The sequence below is a fragment of the Panthera uncia genome, chromosome F1 (assembly GCF_023721935.1).
Source record: "Panthera uncia isolate 11264 chromosome F1, Puncia_PCG_1.0, whole genome shotgun sequence".
Taxonomy (NCBI): Eukaryota; Metazoa; Chordata; class Mammalia; order Carnivora; family Felidae; genus Panthera; species Panthera uncia.
The window spans coordinates 6,424,738-6,448,456 of NC_064813.1; the positions used below are offsets into that span (position 1 = coordinate 6,424,738).

At 39.2% G+C, this 23,719-nt stretch overlaps 1 protein-coding gene across 4 annotated transcripts in view; it reads right to left on the reverse strand.

Moving 5' to 3' along the window:
• SDCCAG8 (SHH signaling and ciliogenesis regulator SDCCAG8) overlaps positions 1-23,719 on the reverse strand; it is a 253,018-nt gene that overhangs the window by 194,691 nt on the left and 34,608 nt on the right. For all 4 annotated transcript variants that reach the window (XM_049633839.1, XM_049633837.1, XM_049633838.1 and 1 more), the window contains exons 6-8: positions 15,008-15,148; positions 6,507-6,571; positions 2,835-3,023 (exon numbers count right to left, since the gene is read on the reverse strand). In XM_049633839.1, coding sequence (XP_049489796.1) covers positions 2,835-3,023; positions 6,507-6,571; positions 15,008-15,148 — 395 coding nt within the window. The remainder of the gene's footprint in view (positions 1-2,834; positions 3,024-6,506; positions 6,572-15,007; positions 15,149-23,719) is intronic.

Here is a 23,719-nt window from a genome sequence, read left to right on the forward strand (position 1 = left end):
CCAAAGCAGGCTTTAGGCTCTGAGCTGTCAGCACAGAGCCTGATGTGGGGCTCAAACCCACGGACGGCGAGATCATGACCTGAGCTGAAGTCGGACGCTCAACCGACTGAGCCAACCAGGCACCCCAAGAAATTATAAGGATTTTGGGAGCTATATGCCAGGAACTAGAGATGAAGACCAAAATATGTATTTCTGATCATATCACAATATCACAACACTGTTACAAATAACGCTGTAAAAGCATTCCCTGAAACTACTCCATTTTGCATATCCATATTCCTTGGGGGTGATGTTGAAATACATAAGACACAACTTAAATATTACTCACTCATAGCCTCACCAGTACCTGTCACTATCAATCTCCTTAATTTTCACCAATTTGATGGGTTGGTTTTGAAAAAGACTCTGTCTTTCCCTGAATGAAAGCAGAGTGAATACCTTCTCCTACGTTGACAGTTTCCTCTTTCATTGCTCACCAATTCCTATTCTTTATGTGCTTTGCCACTGGGTAGTTTGTCCTCTGTGTTTGTTTCAAAGGATGTTCTTTACACATTATACCAACTGTTTGTTATGTAACATGCAAATATTTTCCCCAGTCTTTTAATTTGTATTATTGTATCATAAAAAGTTTCTTTTGGGGGCGCCTGGGTGGCTCAGTCGGTTAAGCATCTGACTTTGGCTCAGGTCATGATCTCATGGCTCGTGTTGGGTTCTTTGCTGTCAGCACGGAGCCTATTTCAGATCCTCTGTCCTCCTCTCTCTCTTCCCCTCCCCCACATGATCACACGCATGCACACACTCTCTCTCAAAAATAAATAAACGTTTAAAAGGAAAACGCTTTTTTTAAATGAAGTTAAATGTATAACCTTTTTCCTTTATGCCATTCATTTTCCATACCATGCACAGGGCTTTAGCTGAATGCCATGAAAATAATTTTCTACATTTTCTTTTAATATTTTTATAGTCTGAATTAGATCTGGGTCTTTAAACCATCTTGAATTTGTTTTTGTGAAAGAAGTCTCTTTTTTTCAAAAGTAAACAGGAAAAATTTTAACTTATCTGAGTCTCAGTTTCCCTAGCCACAAAATGGAGCTAATAATATTTACCTCACGAATGCTTTACTAAGATTAAAAAAGATTATGTTTTTAAACAGCCTGGCAGAGTCCTTGACATATATAAATGTGTACCACATGGTAGTTGTATCTGAAAATATATTTAATATATATTTAATAAATTTCATAGTTATGTGAAATCTATAAGAATAACTTAACAATATATTTAATAATATAATATAACAAAAAGCAGAACCATCAGCTGAGATTGTAAAACGTATCAGTCAGTCCATACTGGAGAAATTCAGTTTTTATACAAAAACCAACAGGTTAATCACATGTGGAAACCATGGCATTTTGATTCTTTTGGAACAGGAGAGGTACAGAGGAGTTTTAAAATTTATGGAGCATTTATTATCTGGCCTGCCAAATAATAAAAAAACTGGGTTTTTGTGTGTTTTTGTTGTTTTCTGAATTATTCACATCACTGGTAGGAACTGTCTTAAGCAGTGTATGGTATTCTTTTAATGAAACCTCAAAATAACTCTATTAGGTACTTTTATCTCCATTTTAAAAATGGGGAAATTGAGGCATGAGAGGTTCAGTAATTTTCGTGAGGTTACACAGGTAGTTAGTGGTAGAATAGAGTCTAAGTCTCAGCAGCCAGTCTGACTCAAAAGCTAGTGCTCTGGCCCCAAGGCTAAGCGTCCCCGTAAAACCCCCAAACCAGATGCAGAGAAGTAATTTGTCCAAAGGTCAAAACATAGAGTAAAACTGGTCTGACTTTAATGAACAAGTCTTTCCATTCTCCACACCAGTTCCAACAGTAGGATCTCTGACTGTTAAGCAGTAAAGGCCAAAATGCCTGGTCCTGCGAGCAGCAAACACTCATGGAGCGTCTACCACAGGCCAGGTCCTCTGCTAGACGCCAGGCATACAGACAAAAACAGATCACACGTGCTGCCGCCAACATATTATAAAATCATGGAAGACAGGAGCCTAAATCAATTGAAGACCAGGTGGGATGAGGTTGGCCAGAGAATACTTCTCAGAGGTGGTGCTGTTTGAGCTATTTAAATGAGTCCAAACAGACAGGGGTGACCTTGAGCACAGGGAATAAGAACCAACACCACTGGACAGTATTGTAGATAAAAATTCTCAACTGCACAGGATAACCTTTCCACAGGAAAACACCTCCCTGGAATAGTGAAAATAGGACAAAAAGGATATGCACAGAGAACTGTCATATTTCAGCCTAGATGGACTACATGAAAGGTCATTTGTAACTTGTCCTTAGTTGATCTTCAAATATTGATACTGGGACATAGGGAGTCCTTCTTCCAATGCACTGGTAATACTCTTCACTGCAGGCACGAGACAAAGACGTGATAAGAACTCACTCTACCTACACTACAGCACGGAAGTCCAGGACTTGACAACATCAAAAGAGAGCCTCCAAACTCAGTTTTGTTAAAAGTAGTGCTGGATTTGCAGTTATAGACTCAGAGACACGCAGGGAATTGTAAAGATTCCTTACGTCCATTCTCTTACTTCGAGATGAGGCTGAAGCCTAGAGAGGTAAGACCACTCATCCGAAATGACCTGATCGCACAACCCTGGCAGAACCCAGCTATTCTGTCTTCCAGAAAGCTCTGATGAAGGGACCGTTTCCAGTCCATTTCACTCGAAGCTCAGGGTCAATCGCATATGAGACAGCACAGGGATAAAGGGACACAGCACTCCTTTAAAGATGCAATTCTCCATGTGGAGAAGCACACTTACTTAGTCAGTCTTTCAATGGTCTGCACGTGAACGTTATTATGGGTTTGGGAAAGAACAGCTTCGTGCTGAGCACATTTCAAACACAGGCCACCAACCCAGTTAGAAGTATTCGCAGCGAGGAGAGACTCTTTATGCTTCAGTCGCTCTTTAAGATCTTCACAATTTTTCTGATATTCAGCTAAGTCTTTCCTGAAAATAAGGGAGAGAAAGTTCTAGCAAAATGACCAGGAACATTACTTTCACCTGGAACATCACAGTGGTAACTCCTACTATTGCTGATGGGTGTTTACCTTATGAGGTGCTCTGTATATAATGCATTAATTCTTACCACAACCCTGAACGTAAGCGTGATTATCCTAATTGACACTTCGGATAAAATGAGGCTTGAATATATTAAGTAATTAACCAAAGTTCTTTTAAGATTTTAATACAGATTAGTCTACCTCTTGATACTGGCTCTCATTTCAAAGGATCCCATCTCCATGGCATTATATTACCCACAAACCAAAAGTAAAACTGCGAATACAAATCCTCAACAGTTTCTCTTTATTAATAAAGAGGCAAGGCAATATAACAAAACATCCTTGTATTGAGAGAAATACCCTATTCCAAGTGTTAACCCTTGAAATTTGTAGAGTACCTCAAAAGATTACATAAAGCTCATGGATTTTGTCCATGAGTAATTTATTATTGCCCGTTCTTCCTTAGGAGGAAAAAAAAGAACTTAAAAACAATTATCTAACCACAAAGTTCTATAAAGAGCTATTTCAAAAGAAAGTGGGCTCCTCTCGTCTTTCAGAAAGAAGTTATATAGAATTTACCAGTCATAAGACTTGTAAGTAGAAGCTATTAACTGGAAATATGCAGCCCGATAAAGAAAGGACAGAGGAAATGTGTGTGTGTGTGTGTGTGTGTGTGTGTGTGTGTGTGTATGGTTACTTTGTTTGTTTTAATATATGAGATAGTTCCTGGAAAAGGTTTTGCTCCAAGCTGACTGTTTTAAGAATAAAATGTATGGGTTGTATTCCTACCCCCACCCCTTCTCATAAAGCTTTGGCAAAATCAACTTGGAGAACTGACTTTCCCACTGTATAAAAAACAAAACAAAACACGAAACAAAACAAAAAAACCCCACTTCCTAGGTTACAAAGGAGAAAATAGCCCTTAAGTACTTGGACTCCTGAAAGCAGGCACGTGATCTCTGTCTGTGTCAACTCTCTGTTGTCAGTTTCTATTAAATTCAGGGAGCTGTAGCTGCCTTAACTTGCTGTCACAGAGGGGAAGCCAATAATCAAGACACCTGGCTGTCACATGCTACCTCATCTCTGGATGGGGGGGGGGGGGGGGAGCTGATTTTGTCCCATGCCCAAGATACTCTTTCCAACACACGTAGTTTTCTGTTTAAGTTCCATGTAGAAAAAGTCTGACTTTCAAAAGGCTTTATAAAAATAACTTTGGAAGCACATTCCAAAGTCAAAGGGTCTGCATTACTCTTTCTGTCAGTTTCAGATTCAAAACACTCAGGTAGATTTGATTACTTGAAATGCCAAAAAAGAAAAAGAAATAGGTACCAAAAAGGTAGAGTTTCTGAGAGTGGTGGTTTTATCTCTTTCTGAAAGAAAATGCCTCTTTAAGTACTCTTAAGTTACACTAAAGGAAAAGACAAAAAAAAAACAAAGATGCAGGGAATAAAGTCATTACAAAGTAGTATTTTAATGTAATTAACTATGGCATATTTGACTTCTGAATGAAACAACAGAAGTCACATTTCCATAGTATAGTAACCTAGAAGTATATTAATTTAAACACTGGAGGGAGACTTGGGGTGCCTGGGTGGCTCAGTCAGTTAAGTGTCTTGACTTCAGCTCAGGACATCATCTCGCAGTTCTTGGGTTCAAGCCCCACATTGGGCTCTCTGCTCTCAGCACAGAGCCTGCTTCAGATCCTCTGTCCCCCTCTCTCTCTGCCATTCCCCTGCTCACATTCTCTCTCTCTCTCTCTCAAAATAAATAAATAAATGTTAAGAATTTTTTTAAAACTGAAGACTCAATACACTAGACATCAAAATATAATAAAGCAAGATAAAAAGCAAGAATGCAAAAATTAGGCCATTTAAAAAATATTAGGTTTCTTCATGAAAAAAAAATATCTATAGAAATAGGTATATACATAGAGATCAGGATAAGGTTTAAAGGTTTAATACACATAAAAGCGTATTAAAATAAATGAATGATAGTGTGCTTAAAAGCCAGGAGCTCTGGTTCTTAGTATCACTCTACTTACATCTCCAAACAATACGTGGCCTGAAAATCTTAAATTTTATTTAAAATTAGACTTATTAAAATTATAAAAAGTATTTTAAATTTTGATTGAAATACATTTCATTACTGCTATTTAAAATAAGCTGTAATGCACAAAAAAATCAATTCCTATTACTTTTTCTACACATAACACATAATAAATCACTGATGGTTAATCTATCATATATAAGTTTTATTGGGATTTTTTTAAAAAAACATGTCAAAAATTACATGAAAACTTATTATATATAAAGAAGTCTAAGGGCACCTGGGTGGCTCAGATGGTTAAGTGTCTGACTTCAGCTCAGGTCATGATCTCGCGGTCCGTGAGCTCGAGCCCCGCTCTGTGCTGACAGCTCAGAGCCTGGAGCCTGCTTTGGATTCTGTGTCTCCCTCTCTCTCTGCCCCTCCCTGACTCACATTCTGTCTCTCTCTGCCTCTCAAAAATAAATAAATAATAATAAAAAAAAAAAACCAGTCTCTCTCTTATCCACAGTTTCACTTTCCACAGCTTAGTTTCCCACCGTCAACCGAGGTCCAGAGCAGATGATCCTCTGGACAGATCATCAGAAGGTCAGTAGTAGCCTAGGCTGTTTCACAACACCTACATCCTTCACCCCCTTCATTGCATCACACAGGCATTTTAGATCTCACATCATCACAAGAAGGACAATAAGATATTTTGAAAGACCACATTCGCTTAACTGTTATTACAGTGTACTGTTATGGCTGTTCTATTTTATTATGAGTTATTGCTGTTAATCTCTTACTGTGCCTAATCTCTTACTAAATTAAACTTTATCGCAGGTATGTACGTACAGAAAAAAAACAATATGTACAGAGTTCAGTACTGACCAGTTTCAGGCATCCACTGGGGGTCTTGGAACGCATCCCCCATGGAGAAGGGGGTGGAGACGTTCTCTTATTCATCACGTATAGAAAAATACTCAAACTATTATTGTTACAATTTTAAAAATTAGATACAAATACCTATAGAGAAAAAAATACTTTCATGTAATTTTAAAACTAGAAGAATGCTTTATTTTCAGTATTTTATTTTAAAAGCATGGTTTCTATCAGAGCAGCTAGTGTTTCTTATTTGTATAAGAAAACACAAATATTTTTATAACCGATGAAGGCATAAAATTTGTAATTCAGCTCATAGTTCTTTGACATGTGATTTGGAAAAGGCCTTAACAATTTTATGCCCCCTTATCCTTTAATAACCTGAGGATATTTCTTATATACACATAAAATGTCATCAAGTAATTCTTATATTGAGTAAGACTGGCAGGTCAGCAAACATTCAAATATATTTGAAAGATCATTATGCTTTTGATATGATTATTTTAAATGGACAATGATACTTTACCTTAAAAATTTCAATTGAGATTCTAGGACTTCAGTCTTTTCTTCATAAGTAAGTTTCAGCCTCTCCTTTAAAAAACAAAAATGTACATTTTCTCTATGTCCCGTGCTTTACAAACAAGGTTTAATTATTCATATTAAACTCAATTTTTTTTCCTTTTACCCAGGAGGAAAATTTTTAAAAATTAAAAAACATTTTCCCTAGTCCACCCCAAATTTTGTATTTTATTGACTATATACCTGCAAAGAACTATCGAGTCATAAAATGGGTATCACTGCCACCCCCCCCAATTTTTTTTTTCAAAAATGCATCCATCAGGTCTTACTTTTAAAAGTGTGACTGAGAATGAATAAATAAATAAACAAAAGTGTGACTCTGGGAAAAACCGATTATAACCTGTAAGGTCTGTGAGGGCAAGGATCAGATCTTACTAGAATCCCCCACTGTGATTGCTGCATATAGACATAACAATAAATGTGTGTTGTATGAATGATAAAAGCAAAGTTATGAATCACAATAAATGACAGACCAAACTAATATACTGGCTACAAGGGTCTGTTGGTGTCCCACTATTCTCTCGTTCAGCAAACATTTTTGGGGGTACCTAACATGAAGATGCCTTTAACCTTAAGGAGCTAATCATCTAGTACAGGATAGAAAACACATGGATGGGGGTGCCTGGGTGGCTCAGTAGGTTGAGCATCTGACTTTTGATTTTGGCTCAGGTAATGATCCCAGGATCAGGAGATCGAGCCCCGTGTTAGGGTCCGTGCTGAGCATGGAGCCTGCTTAAGATTCTTCCTTTCTTTGTTTCTTCTTTTCTTTTCTTTCTTTCTTTTTTCTCTCTCTCCCTCTGCCCTTCCCCCACTCATGCATGCTCATACTCACTCTCTAAAAAATATAAATTAAAAACAAGAAAAAGAAAAACACATGGACAATTTCATTTATACATAATTCACTCCAGTGAGGCATATAGAAGGTAAACTGATATCACAGAGGTGGGAACTTGTAATTCAGCTTAAGAGGGGTAGAGAAGACTTCATGGAGGAAGTGCTAACACTTAAAGGATTAACTGCCAACAGAGCAAAAGGCACAGAGAGAAAACATGCTGAATATCTGGGTGGTAAGCAGATCTGTATCCCTACAAATAAAATGCGAGGCGGAAGAATGGATAGAGATGGGTGGAACAGGTGAGAATGTGCCACGAGAAGAATAAATATGCAAGACCTTTACCCAGACAACTCGTGTAGTCTCCATGTAGTAGAGGCATTGGGTGGACACTGAAAACTCTATCAGATTTGATTCTTAAGTCACTCTGAAGTGTGGGAAAACAAAGACCAATGAAGAAGTGCATTACAATTACATCAGGAAGAGATATACACACAAACAAGAGTAATCAAACAGTAAGAAGAGAAAAGAAAGAATTTAATACGGAGCTATATAAAACTGAAATTGACAGAATTTTATAACTGAATAGATAACTGGGGAGAAAAATAACATTAAAAATGATCCTGGGGGGTGGGGAGCCTGGGTGGCTCAGTCAGTTAAGTGTCCAACTCTTGGTTTTGGCTCAGGTCATGATCTCATGGTTTTGTGAGTTCAAAACCATCGAGCTCCATGCTGACAGTGGGGAGCCTGTTTGGGATTCTCAATCTCTCTCCCTCTCTCTCTCTCTCTCTCTCTCTGCCCCTCCCCCACTTGCACTCTCTGCCTCTCTCAAAATAAATAAAATAACTTTTTAAAAAAGAAAAAAAACTGTAAAAGGTTATTGACAAAAATTAAAGATGTCCTATATAAATAGAGTAATACATAAGTTGAATGGATTAGATGATATAATATCATAAAGATATCTTTTCTCCCAAGTGACTTATAGCTTAAAGACAATCTCAATCAAGGGATGCCTGGGTGGCTCAGTCGGTCAAGCATCTGACTTCAGCTCAGGTCATGACCTTGCCATTCCTGAGTTCAAGCCCCATGTCGGGCTCTGTGCTGCCAGCTCAGAGCCTGGAGCCCACTTTGGATTCTGTGTCTCTCTCTCTCTTTACCTACCCCCAGCTTGCACTCTGTCTGTCTCTCTCTCAAAGATAAATAAACATTAAAAAAAAATTTTAAATAGACAATCTCAATCAAAACCTCATAATGGCTTTTTGGACTTTGACAAATTAATTCTAAAATGTATTTGGAAGTACAAAAGGCCAGAAGTAAGACATTTTTGGGGACAAAGTACAACGTTGGAAGATGTGGTAAGTAGTCTAATAGGTAGATATACCTACCCTAACAGATAGAGAGCTGTAACAATCAAGAGAGGAGAGGATGGTTGTAGCACAAAGAACGAGGAAATAAAAAACAGAGCCCAGACATCTATGTACACCTGATTTATGACAAAGATTCAGACAAAGGACTGTCTTCAACAAGTGGTTAATGTGTGTGTGTGTGTGTGTGTGTGTGTGTGTGTAGACAACTCTATGGGAAAAGAGCAAAAGGTGATCCCCTACACACTACATCAAATACAAAACTAAATTGCAGGTAGATTGAGATTTAAATGTTAAAAGCAAGACTATAAAGTTTCCAGAAGAAAATCTAAGAGAAGTTCTTCATGATCTGGGGCAGGGATACATTTTTTTTTTTAATTGTCTATAAGAAACTCACTTTATTTTTTATTTTTATTTTTAAATTTACATCCAAGTTAGTTAGCATATAGTGCAACAAGGATTTCAGGAGTAGATCCCTTAATGCCCCTTACCCATTTAGCCCACCCCCCTCCCATAACCTCTCCAGTAACCCTCAGTTTGTTCTGCATATTTAAGAGTCTCTTATGTTTTGTTTTCCTCCCTGTTTTTATATTATTTTTCCTTCCCTTCCCTTGTGTCCACCTGTTTTGTGTCTTAAACTCCTCATATGAGTGAAGTCATATGGTATTTGTCTTTCTCTAATTTCGCTTAGCATAATACACTCTAGTTCCAGCCACATAGTTACAAATGAAAAGATTTCATTCTTTTAAATAGGACACAGAAAGCACTAAACAATAAAGGGGATGACATTAAAATTAAGAAATTTTAGTCATGAAGGAAGGAATGAAAAAAATAGAAAGCAAGAGAAAGAAATAAAACTATCAAGACAATTATAAGGCAAGCCACAGAGTGGGAAAATATATTTACAACAGATAGAACCAACAAAGGGCTTGTATCCAGAATACATAAAGAAGTTTAAAAAAACAATGTCGGATAACTCAAAATAATGAGTAGGTATTGAACATGCACCTCACAAGAGGAGCACACCAATAAGTACATGAAAAGTATTTAATCTCATGCATAATCAGGGAAATGCAGGTGAAAACCACAAGGACATAGCACTACAAGCCCACCAGAAAAACTGACAATACAACGTGTTGGGGGGATATGGAGCAAAGGTATCACTCCTATGCTGCTGTAGAAGTGTGAACTGATAAAAACCACCCCAAAGCTCAACTTAACCACTCAGTTTGAACAGCTATATACCCCTAAGACCAATAATTCCACTCCAAGATATACACCTGACATAAATGTGTGCCATGTACGCCAATAGACCAATCTTAAAGAATGTTCAGGGATGCCTTGAGTGGCTCAGCCGGTTGAACATCTGACTTTTGATTTTGGCTCAAGTCATGACGCCATGGTTGTGGGGTCGAGCCCCGCCTCCAGCTCCGTGATGACTGTGAAGCCTGCTTAAGATTCTCTCTCTCTCTCTCTCTCTCTCTCTCTCTCTCTCCCTCTCTCTCTCTCCTGCCCCTCTCTTGCTTGCACGCGCTCTCTCTAATAAAAAATTTTAAATAAGTTAGATTCTCTTTCTCTCCCCCTCTGTCCCTCCCCTGCTCATACTCTCTCTCTCTCTCACTCTCCCTCTCTCTAAAATAGATAGATGGAGAGGCGCCTGGGTGGCTCAGTCGGTTGAGCGTCCGACTTCGGCTCAGGTCATGATCTCGCGGTCCGTGAGTTCAAGCCCCGCATCAGGCTTTGTGCTAACAGCTCAGGGCCTGGAGCCTGTTTCGGATTCTGTGTCTCCTTCTCTCTCTGACCCTCCCCCATTCATGCTCTGTCTCTCCCTGTCTCAAAAATAAACGTTAAAAAAAATTTAAAAATAAAATAAAATAAAATAGATGGATGGATGTATAGATAGAAATAAGGAAAGAAAGGAAAGGAAAGGAAAGGAAAGAAAGAAAAAAAGAAAGAAAGAAAGAAAGAAAGAGTTAGTCCATAGCAGCAACATTTACAATAGCCCCAAACTGGAAACAACACAAAAACCCATCAACTGAGGAATGGATAAATGAATTATAGTGTATTTACACAGTAGACCCACCCTGAAAATGAACAAATGTCTGCCACATGCAACAATGTGTATGAATCTAACAAACATAATGTCAAACAAAATAAGTCAGACACAAAAAATTATATACTGTGTGACCCAATTTTTACAGTGTTTAAAAAGTCAGGTAGACATCAACTAGAGTGTCCAGAGATCTTGCTTCGGCAATTTTCATAAGTCAAGATAGTGATTAGCTCTAAGGGAATGATGGGGCAGTGACTAGGAGGGGGCACAGAGAGAGGGTGCTCATTAGAACAAAATCATGAAGCTGCACATTTTTGTTTTGTACACTTTTAAAAATTTTTATCTATTTATTTTGAAAGAGAGAGAGAGAGTGTGCAAGGAGGGGAGGAGCAGAGAGAGAGAGAGATAGAGAGAGAGAGAGAGAATCCCAAGCTGCGAGCACATAGCCCAACACGGGGCTCAGTCCCACAAACTGTGAGATTGTGACCTGAGCCAAAATTGAGAGTCAGATGTTTAACCAACTGAGCCACCCAGACGCCCCTGTTTTGTGCATTTTTCTGAGCGTATGTTAAATTGGGCCATTAGACAAGTAAAGGGGGATGACATGAGCATTATACGTATCATAATTAGAATGCTGCCACAAAGTTCAGGAAGAGGAGGACTGATTGGTGCAGGTCACTGATGACCTTGAAAAGAACAAGTTGAGGCCAACGTGAGGTATTGGCTCAACCGACGTATGTTAAAGAGACAGGGGGAGGGGAGAAGTGGTGACATGAATGTGGACAACTGTTTGGGAAAGGGTTGGTATGCAGGGGAGCAATCGTTGAGTGATAGTTCGAAGGGAGCACAGGATCCAGAGAGTATATTTTGTACTTGCTTCAAGATGGGAGCCAGTAGAGCACATGTTCTCCTGAGAAAAACCCAGTAAAGAGGGAGGAAAGATGCAAGAGCAAGAGGAGATCAGTACAAGAGCAAAACCCTTGAAAACAGCAAGGAGGATCAGGACACAGGGCACACAGACATGGGGACTGCAGTTTGCCACAGACTGGATAAGAAACGAATTTATAGCAATTGTAAACACGACACTAAGAGGAGATGTAAGAGAGACATTAATTCTTTTTTTTAAGTTTATTCATTTATTTTGAGAGAGAGAGAGTGCAAGTGCTCACGTGCATGAGCAGGGGAGGGACGGAAAGAGAGGGAGACAGAGAATTCCAAGCAGGCTCCGCACTGTCAGCACAGAGATCAACAATGGGACTTGATCTCACAAACCGTGAGATCATGACCTGAGCTGAAATCGAGTGAGACACACAACCGACTGAGCCACCTAGGTGCCCCAAGAGAGAAACTAATTCTAATGTGGGAGAAGGAGGAGTGGAAGTGTGTAATCAAGGAAGGTAGAACGGGAGGGGGCATCTGAACACAGCCTTGTAGGCAGGAAGTATTTCGGTGGGCAGAAGTTAAGAAGGAAAGTTTAGGTCAGGATATCTGCATAAACCACAGCCAGTGGTGCAAACAGAAATGGGTAGGGGCACCTGGGTGGCTCAGTCAGTTAAGTGTCTGACTTCAGCTCAGGTCATGATCTCACAACTCTGTGCCGGGCTCTGTGCTGACAGCTCGGAGCCTGGAGCCTGCTTCAGATTCTGTGTCTCCCTCTCTTTCTCCCCCTCCCCCGTCATGCTCTCTCTCTCTCTCTCTCTCCCCCAAAACTAAATAAATATTAAAAAAAAAATTTTTTTTAAATAAATGGAAGTGGGTAATAAGTTTATGACGTAGGAAGTAGTGAGGGGTCTGTATGTCTACAGTAATGTTTGGGAGACTGACAGAAATGAGTCCAGAAAGGGAGCTTGAACCAAACTGTGGACAGCTTGGGAGATGGGTCTTTATCCTGTGGGCATTAAATAGTTTCATAGATTATTCAGCTGGGAAGAAAATACAATTTACGTAATCTTTCATTTTGTTTAAAAAAAAAAAAAAACTCTTTCCAAAATAGTAGAATAAAGCTTGGGTCAGGGGCTGAGAAAGGAGAGGGAGTTTAGAGCCATATGAGCCCTCAGAATACTCTAACAATAATACCTAGAGATGATAACGAGAGCTGGACTATATAATCCATCCTATCTCCCCCTGGAGTCCTCCATTTACAGTGTCATTTTTACATTTTCATCATCATTAATCAATTCTGCACATCAAATTTAATGCAAATAAGATTTCAAGCAAGAGGAAAAAGAAAGGCCTGTTACAACATCAAAAGATTTGAAAGTATCATTTGATCTGAAAATAAAATTATTTGAGACTCTGGGAAGTGAGGACATTCAAAACCAGCTACGTATATGAGGGAATTTAGAAAGCCTTCCCTGGGAAGATACACGCTCGGGCCTGAGAAGACCTTAAGCTTTCACTCCAGCTGATCTCTAGGCTGAGAGCAAGCCCAGCTACACGCTGAAGGAAGAAATGCCCCAGCACAGAACCAATCCACAAAGACTGGCAGAGGTGGCTCTTCTTTCTGGGCTTTCTAGGCGTATGTGGTTTTGGTGGTTGTTGGCTTACTTGTTTTAGCTCCTGGCATTCACGGAAATCTATCAAGCATTAGTGGAACATGAGCTAACGAAACAGAGTTCAGCGATCACACACAACAAGGAACAGTCTACAAAAATAAATTGGAAAAGTCTCGAAACAAAAAGACGATACAACCTTCAACAATAAAAGAAGCAGAAAACCATGGGGAAAATGGGGGATTGGATTTCCAGAGTCATCACAGTATAACAGTTCATTCCAATGTCCAGTTTTCAACCACAAAAAAAAAAAAAAAAAAAAAGCATACAAAGAAGCAGGAAAATATGACCTACTCAGAGGCATAGAATAAATAAATAATAAACAAACAAACAAACAAACAAATAAATCTACAGAAACCACCCTTAAAAAAATCTAAAGGCACCAGGCCTACTAGAAAAAAAATTTAAAACAATAATCTTAAATGTGCCCAAAGAGCTAAAAGGAAACATGGCCAATGTCCAAAGAACTACAAGCAGTAAGGAAGACACTGTACACCTGAAACTAATATAGCACTTCGTGCTGACTAACTGGAATGAAAATAAAACTTTTAAAAAAGTAAGAAAACAAAGTATAAAAGGAACCAAACAAAAGTCCCAGAGCTGGAAGGTACGATAACCAAAATGAAAAATTCACGAAAGGTATGGAAGGGCGCATGTGAGCAGCAGAACAAAGAATCAGAAAACTTGAAGACAGGACAGATGAAATGATGGAGTCTGAGGAGCAGAAAGAAAAAAGAGTGAAGAATTACCATAGGATCCAGCAATTCCATTTCTGGTTATATACCCAAGGGAAATGAAAGTCGGGGCAAAAACAGATACTTGTGTACTGATGTTCAGCTTCATTCACAAGAGCCAAAAGGTGGTAACAAACGAAACTTTAATCAACAAATGAATGGATAAACAAAGTGTGGTATAGACATAAATGGAATATGACTCACCCTGAAAAAGGAAATTCTGCTACATGATACACCGCCAATGAACCCTGAAAACATGCTCGATGAAACATGCCAGAAACAAAAGGACCAATATTGTTTGATTCTGCATATGTCAGGTACCTAGACTAGGCAAATTCATAAAGACAGAGAGAGAAGAAGACAGAGACAGAAGACAAAGACAGAGACAGAAGAGGTTGCCAGGGGTTAGGAGAGAAGAGAATGGAAGTTTTATTTAATGGGTACATAGTTTTTTGATTTTTTGTTTTTTATTTTTTATGTATTTATTCTGAGAGAGACAGAGAAAGCATGAGTCAGGGCGGGACAGAGAGAGAAAGAGAGAGACAGAGAGAGAGAGCAAGAGCGAGAGAGAGAGAGAGAAAGGATCCCAAACAGATTCCTCAATGCCAGCACAGAGCCCAACTTAGGACTCGAATTCACGAAACCACAAGATCATGACCTGAGCGGAAACCAAGTGTCGGATGTTTAACCGACTGAGCCACCCGAGGTGTCCCAACAGTTTTTGTTTGGGATGATAAAAATTCTTGAAATGGATAGTGTTTATGGTTGTACAACATTGTCATTGTATTTAATGCAAATGTGTTGTACACTTAAATTGTTAAATGGTAAATTTTAAAATGGTTAAAGTGTTAAGCTTATGTTATATATATTTACCACAATATAGTACAAAAGAGAAAAGCACTCAAATTCTCACCAGTTCCAGTTTCCATTTTTCAGCTTCCCCAGCAGATGCACCTACGACAACATCCGCATCGCCATGGGAGAATCCTCTCTTGGCAGCTTCACCCACCCCAGAATCTTCACCTGTTGTAATCCAAGAATTCTGCATGTTTCCCTAAAATAAAATGTACCAGTAATTACAATGGGCATTTTAACTTTAAATCAACATGCATGCTTTACAAATGGAATACTGATTCTCATCTGTGATGAAAGGGGTAAAAAAGCATATGCTTCTCAACTGCAAATCAAGAATGAATTTGAAGTGTGGGCCCATGAGGGTCATACTGCACAGGTGGTACAAGGTCAAATTCCTACAGGCACAGGCAATAACATAAATGAGCAAGGAGGGCTGGATGCCAGTGCTTCAACAAATGAACTTCTCTTATTTCTCTGAAGACATACTTTCTCTTTTTTACATTTATTTATTTTTGAGAGAGAAAGTATGTGTGTGTGTGGGGGGGGGGGGGGGGGAAGGGAGGGGGCCAGAGGATCCGAAGCAGGATCTGTGCTAACAGCAGACAGCCGGATGTGGGGCTCAAATTCAGGAACCGTGAGCCCATGACCTGAGCCAAATTCAGGCACTTAACTGACTGAGCCAACCAGGAGCCCCTGAAGATGTATATTCTTACAACACAGGGCCCTCTCTTGTTTTCATTTTCCACATTTCCTAAAGCCATGACTAATAATAGTGCTAATACCTACAGTGTTTACTATGTGCCAGACTCGGTTTATGTGATTCACATATATCAACTCATTTAATCACCACATCCACCCTAGGAGGTGAGTTTATTGTTATCTCCAATTTATAGAAAAGGAAATTGAGTGACACTGAGTAACTTGTAAGAGTCACAAAGGTAGAAGTGGCTAATAAGCGGCAGAGCTAGGATCTGAACCCGGGCAATCGAATTCCCTAGCCCACACCCTGAATGACGATGCTCTCCTGCCCTTCCAGAAAAATATTTATCTTCAACAACAACAACAAAAAAAACAATGCATGCAGATAAACAGAACTGACATGCAGCCTGCATGCCAGGGACTCACCAAGAATTGGTAGGGACCATGACAAACCATCTAAAACATGCAGCCACTACTCAGTTCCAGGCAATTGCTGCCATGTGTGAATGCGAAGTTGAGTTACAAAAACAATCTTTTGAGTTTTTAAGAGATTAAACCGGGTATCTGGCTTTTCAGCTAAAACACTGTTAAACACTGGTTCATAGCTCGTCAAACAAAACATGTCTACAGACTGAATTTGTTGCTGCCACTGTGTATGCCACCTCTGTTACCCTCTCAACATTCAACGAAATATGCAGCCCAAAGATCTGGGTAATTTATATGTACCACAAGGACGGAAATACAAATGTAAATCAACGAATAATTACGGAACTCTTGCTAAGGGCCAAAGAAGCACTCACAAAGAGGACAGGTCCGAAACCCAGAACTATACTGCGGTGTCGTATCATGCTAGAAAGAGATAGTATTCCGAGAGTCTCCTCCACATTCTTCTGGAGGTTCAGTTTAATGCAAACGCCTGTGTATGATATCTCCTATGTTCAGGCAGTGTGCTAAGGAGCTTGGAGGGTAAAAATGAGCCAGACCAATCTTATCCTCAAGGCAAAAACCCTAAGCAGATAATTTCAGTTTAATATGGTATGTGCTAAGCCAGAGGTGTGCATGGGGGACTATGCCAAAACAGACGAGGGACACTAAGAACAACCAGAGATTCAAGGAAGGTTTTCTGGAGGTGTTGACACTGGCATGATATCTTGGGTGAGAAAGAGAGAGCTAGATAGGAAGAGCATGCCAGGAAGAAAACATCATGGGGAAAATCACAGAAGTGTGAATAAGTATGGTGCCTCCAAGAGATTCAGGCTATCTGAAATGACTAGAGATTGAAGCAATCCAAAACAATGGATGTTCAAAATGTCAAGCCTCAGAGGCAAATAAGGGTCTGGGAAGTATGGTATAACAAGTTTGAATTTGATTTGGTAGGTAAGGACAAATCTTTCAATATTTGACTGAGTGTGTTCAAAGCTGCATTAGAGAACTATCTAATTTCCTGTGGAGAAATTGGAGAAAGCACATAGACCACAGATTGCTGGCTTACGGTATAAAATACTGTCATTCTTTGGAAAGCAGTGCTAGTTTAATTGACACTTTGTCCTTTCACAGATAACATTTAAAAACCTGAATGGCATTTGACTAAAGTTTTAAAAATTTAGTTAGCATTTACATCCCTGAAGATCACTGAAAACCTTTGATTCCTTAATTGAGGGGAGGGGTGGTAGTGGGGAGAATGAAATAGACAGAAAAAGAAATGGCTCAGAAATGTTCTGCTTTAAAAACAAATCTCCTAGATCTTTGAATGAGTATACATGCCAAAATTTCTAATAAATAGCATATTTTAATATTATTATAATTTTTGGAACTCTTGAGAAAAGCTCTCCATGAAAAGAAATTTCATAGGAAAAAAACGATGAAAAATAAAGATAGAAATGAAATATCCCTTGAACAGTTTTCGTTTTTAAAAAATAAACTGTTTGTTCCTTCAACTACTAGGTCATAAAATAGACTAAAAGCTAAAAGTCATGTAGGCTACCATCCAAGTCCAAGGCTAAAATTAAGGAACAATAGAGAGGACGTTCTTCTCTTCTGGGGAGAATCTTCTATGCAATGGCAAACAAAGATGGTTTGGTTCAATATTGACAAGCTATTCTTAACCTATGCAGGAAGTTCTACAGTATAACACTAGACTAGGTAGATGGATCTAGGGAGTCAGACAGTCTGATATTTGAGTCCTCACTTTGCCATTTTCTAGCTGTGTGTGTGTGTGACATTGATAGAGTTGCTTTATTTACTTAACTGCTATATACCTTAATTTACTCATCTGAAAATAGATATAACACCTGCCTTCTTTGCCTACTACAAGCCTGAAATAATTTAATGTAAACAAAGTGCTTGATATAGTGCCTGCTACATCATAACCATGTAGTGATCAATAAATGTCAATCATTACTATCTATTTTAATTATTTTTCAAAAGAAAGTATTAAGAATACTGAAAATCTATACTCAAATCTTCCAATAGCTTTGGCAAGATCTACTATCAATATGGTAATAGATTCAGTAAAAAGCATTCAGAAAAAAAAGATAATCTCTCTCGGTGTGTTTATATTTAAGATATTCTAAAAAGTTTCATTTTACGTTAAAATTCTGAATATAAAGAGTTAAGATGGCAGCATAGTATGGGGATCTTGAGCTTGTCTCATCCCAGAAAAACTGCTAAATGAACACCAAACCATTTTGGACACCTAGGAAATTAAACTGAGGATGAACATGACAATCCGCATAATTTGAGCGAGAGATCTAGGCAGGTATATGGTGGGGAGAGGTGAATTGGGAGAGAGAAAAGCTGTGGCGCCACAGAGATTAGGGAGCCATTTTCACAGATAGAGGACAGAGAGAGAAGGGGGAGACAGTGCAGTGTGTTGGAATCATGCAAGAAAAGCATTTCCCCTGAAAGCTAAAGGGAGAGACAGAGAGAGAGAGAGAGAGAGAGAGAGAGAGAGTGAAAACACTCACAGGGAACTGGACAAGAAGAAATTTGTTTCCCAAAACCACTGACAGGGAAAAAGGAGAGGGTTTCAACACCAACAGTTGTCTATAAATAGTGGAGTACAGAGGTGCCTGGGTGGCTCAGTCGGTTAAGCATCCGACTTCAGCTCAGATCAGGATCTCACAATCTGAGGGTTTGAACCCCATGATGGACTCTGTGCTGACAGCTCAGAGCCTGGAGCCTGCTTTGGATTCTGTCTCTCTCTCTCTGTCTCTCTCTCTCTGCCCTTCCTCTGCTCACACTATATCTCAAAAATAAATAAACATAAAAAAAAAAAAACCCACACACACAGCGGAGTGCAGAATCTGAAGTTTCAGAGCTCAGTGCCTAGTAGTGCTCTGGTGAGGAAGCAGGGTGAATCCCCCAGGAGCAGGTAGTGTGGTCTAAGGGGTCCATGTGCCACACAGGGAAGAGAGGGTTCCACTGCTTGGAGTGCATTTGGTAGAGGCAATATGGCCTCTCCATAGGCAAAAGTCTCAGCAGGCCCCAGAGAGCTGCCATGTTTACTGATATCAGAACAAAGACACTAGCTAAGGGCAACAAACCCTGGCGATAGCTATGTGTTGGGATTTACCATAAACTTTGAGCCTCTGCTGCTGTGTGGTCTCCTGTGAATGTTTTTTTGGGACAATCAATACCTGGCAATTGTTCAGCAAGACCCTCCCCCAGAGGATCAGCATGGGTCTGAGCCACGTGGGTCTCTGAAGTGTAGGGTTTTGAAACGCAGCCCCATCTGAGATAAAACTCTGGAGGGAGGTGCCACCTGGCAAGAGGGCAGCTTGGATAGGAGAGTAAAGGTGGGGAGAGGATGGAAGCCTGAGACGAAAGAGGAGTGATTGATCACACATCTGTGAAGGTGCAAAATTCTCACTATAGAGACTAGACAGTGGGGTGAAGCCATTTTCACCACCAGCTGAACTGCAGTGATCAACCCCAGTGAGCTAAGCAGTACCATAAAATGGAGAATGGAGCTGTTACAATCCCTACCCACCTGCACTCTCCAGGCACATCTCCACTAGGGCAAGTTGGCCTGAGAAACAGCAGTAGGCCCCTCCCCCAGAAGACCAGCAAAAACCCTTTCCATCCACTTAGTTTAAAGATCACAGTGTACTGCAAAGTTTCAGTTCTAGGGGAAACTGGATCTACCTCTATTTGGGTTGTTTCTTATTTGCTTGTTCATTTTCTTTGCTTATGTTTTTGATTATCTTGTGGAGTTTGGGGTTTTTTTTCTTTCTTAGATACAGAAAGAACCATTTAAAAAAATTTTTAATGTTTATTTTTGAGAGAGAGAAAGACAGAGCACGAACAGGGGAAGGGCAGAGAGAGATGGAGACACAAAATCTGAATCAGGATCCAGGCTCTGAGCTGTCAGCACAGAGCCCAACACAGGGCTTGAACTCACAAATGGTGAAATCATGATCTGAGCCAAAGTCGGATGCTTAAATGACTGAGCTACCCAGGCACCTCAAGAGCAAAATTTGTATTCTATTTTATTTTTTATTTTATTTTATTCTATTCTATTTTATTATTTAATTTTTTATTTTTAATTTCTTTTTCTTTTACTTTTTTTCTTTTCTCTTTTTTCTCTTTTCTATCAAACTTTTCTCAGGAAGCACACGAAACACACCTAGATTATAGCTTCCTTTATTTGATTTTTTTTGTTTTGTTTTAATTGTTTAATTAAATTTTTTTTTTCTCTTCCTCCAAAATGACAAGATGGAGGAATTCACCCCAAAAGAAGGAACAGGTTAAATGATGGCTAGGGATTTAATCAACACACATATAAGTAATATGTCTCAACTAGAATTTAAAACCACAATTATAAGAATGCTAGCTGGGGTTGAAAAAAGCATAGAGCACACCAGAAAATCCCTTTTTGTAGGAATAAAAGATCTAAAACCTAGTCAGGCCAAGATTAAAAATGCTATACTCAGATGGAATTTTGAATGATGCCATGATGGTGAGGATGGATGAAGCAGAGCAGTGAATCAATGATATAGAAGATAATTATGGAAAATAACGAAGCTGAAAAAAAAAGGGAAACAAAGACAAAAGATCACAATACAAGACTTAGAAACTCAGCTACTTATTAAAGAGGAATTACATTTGTATCATAGGAGTCCCAGAAGATGAAAAGAGAGAAGAAGGGAAAGAAGGTTTATATGAACAAATTATAGCTGAAAACTTTGCTATCTGGGAAGGATAAAGACACCAAAATCCAGGAAGCACAAAGAACTCCCATGAAATTTAATAAAAGCCAACCAACATATCATAGTAAAACTCACAAAATACACTGTCAAGAAAGAATCATGAAAGCAGCAAGGGAAAAATAAGTCCTTAACCTTCAAGGGAAGACAGATCAGGTTTACAGAAGATTTGTCCACAGAAACTTGGCAGGCCAGAAAGGAGTGGCAGGATATATTCATCAAGCTGAATGGGAAAAATATGCAGCCAAGAATTCTTTATCCAACAAGGATGTCATTCAGAATGGAAGGAGAGATAAAGAGTTTCCCAGACAAACAAAAACTAAAGGAGTTCATGACCACTAAACCAGCCCTGCAAGAAACTTTAAGGGGAACTCTTTGAGTGGAGAAGAAAAAAAAAAGAAGACCAAATCCACAAAGACTACAAAGGATCAGAAAACATCACTAGAAACACCAACTCTACAGGTAACATGATGGCGCTGAATTCATATCTTTCAAAAATCACTCTGAGTATAAATAGACTAAATGTTCCAATTAAAAGACACAGTGTATCAAAATGGATTAAAAATAAAAAACAAGACCCATCTACATGATCCCCACAAAAGACTCATTTTAGACCTAAAAACAACTGCAGATTGAAATTGAGGGGAGTGAGAACCATCTCATGCTAATGGACATCAAAAGAAAGCCAGAGTACCTTTGACAAAATCCAGCACCCTTTCTTAATAAAAACCCTTGAGAAAGTCGGGATAGAAGGAACATACTTACACATCATAAAAGCCATTTATGAAAAGCCCACAGCTAACATCATCCTCAACGGGGAAAAACTGAGAGCTTTTTCCCTGAGATCAGGAACACGACAGGGATGCCCACTCTCACCGCTGTTGTTTAACATAGTGTTGGAAGTGCTAGCATCAGCAATCAGACAACAAAAGGAAATCAAAGGCATCAAAATTGGCAAAGATGAAGTCAAGCTTTCGTTTTTTGCAGATGACATGATATTATACATGGAAAATCCGATAGACTCCACCAAAAGTCTGCTAGAACTGATACATGAATTCAGCAAAGTTGCAGGATACAAAATCAATGTACAGAAATCAGTTGCATTCTTATACACTAACAATGAAGCAACAGAAAGACAAATAAAGAAACTGATCCCATTCACAATTGCACCAAGAAGCATAAAATACCTAGGAATAAATCTAACCAAAGATGTAAAAGATCTGTATGCTGAAAACTATAGAAAGCTTATGAAGGTAATTGAAGAAGATATAAAGAAATGGAAAGACATTCCCTGCTTATGGATTGGAAGAATAAATATTGTCAAAATGTCAATACTACCCAAAGCTATCTACACATTCAATGCAATCCCAATCAAAATTGCACCAGCATTCTTCTTGAAACTAGAACAAGCAATCCTAAAATTCATATGGAACCACAAAAGGCCCCGAATAGCCAAAGTAATTTTGAAAAAGAAGACCAAAGCGGGAGGCATCACAATCCCAGACTTTAGCCTCTACTACAAAGCTGTAATCATCAAGACAGCATGGTATTGGCACAAAAACAGACACATAGACCAATGTAATAGAATAGAAACCCCAGAACTAGACCCACAAATGTATGGCCAACTAATCTTTGACAAAGCAGGAAAGAACATCCGATGGAAAAAAGACAGTCTCTTTAACAAATGGTGCTGGGAGAACTGGACAGCAACATGCAGAAGGTTGAAACTAGACCACTTTCTCACACCATTCACAAAAATAAATTCAAAATGGATAAAGGACCTGAATGTGAGACAGGAAACCATCCAAACCCTAGAGGAGAAAGCAGGAAAAGACCTCTCTGACCTCAGCCGTAGCAATCTCTTACTCGACACATCCCCAAAGGCAAGGGAATTAAAAGCAAAAATGAATTACTGGGACCTTATGAAGATAAAAAGCTTCTGCACAGCAAAGGAAACAACCAACAAAACTAAAAGGCAACCAACGGAATGGGAAAAGATATTTGCAAATGACATATCGGACAAAGGGCTAGTATCCAAAATCTATAAAGAGCTCACCAAACTCCACACCCGAAAAACAAATAACCCAGTGAAGAAATGGGCAGAAAACACGAATAGACACTTCTCTAAAGAAAACATCCGGATGCCAACAGGCACATGAAAAGATGTTCAACGTCGCTCCTTATCAGGGAAATACAAATCAAAACCACACTCAGATATCACCTCACGCCAGTCAGAGTGGCCAAAATGAACAAATCAGGAGACTATAGATGCTGGAGAGGATGTGGAGAAACAGGAACCCTCTTGCACTGTTGGTGGGAATGCAAATTGGTGCAGCCGCTCTGGAAAGCAGTGTGGAGGTTCCTCAGAAAATTAAAAATAGACCTACCCTATGACCCAGCAATAGCACTGCTAGGAATTTACCCAAGGGATACAGGAGTACTGATGCATAGGGGCACTTGTACCCCAATGTTTATAGCAGCACTCTCAACAATAGCCAAATTATGGAAAGAGCCTAAATGTCCATCAACTGACGAATGGATAAAGAAATTGTGGTTTATATACACAATGGAATACTACGTGGCAATGAGAAAGAATGAAATATGGCCTTTTGTAGCAACGTGGATGGAACTGGAGAGTGTGATGCTAAGTGAAATAAGCCATAAAGAGAAAGACAAATACCATATGGTTTCACTCTTATGTGGATCCTGAGAAACTTAACAGAAACCCATGGGGGAGGGGAAGGGAAAAAAAAAAAAAAGAGGTTAGAGTGGGAGAGAGCCAAAGTATAAGAGACTGTTAAAAACTGAGAACAAACTGAGGGTTGATGGGGGGTGGGAGGGAGGGGAGGGTGGGTGATGGGTAT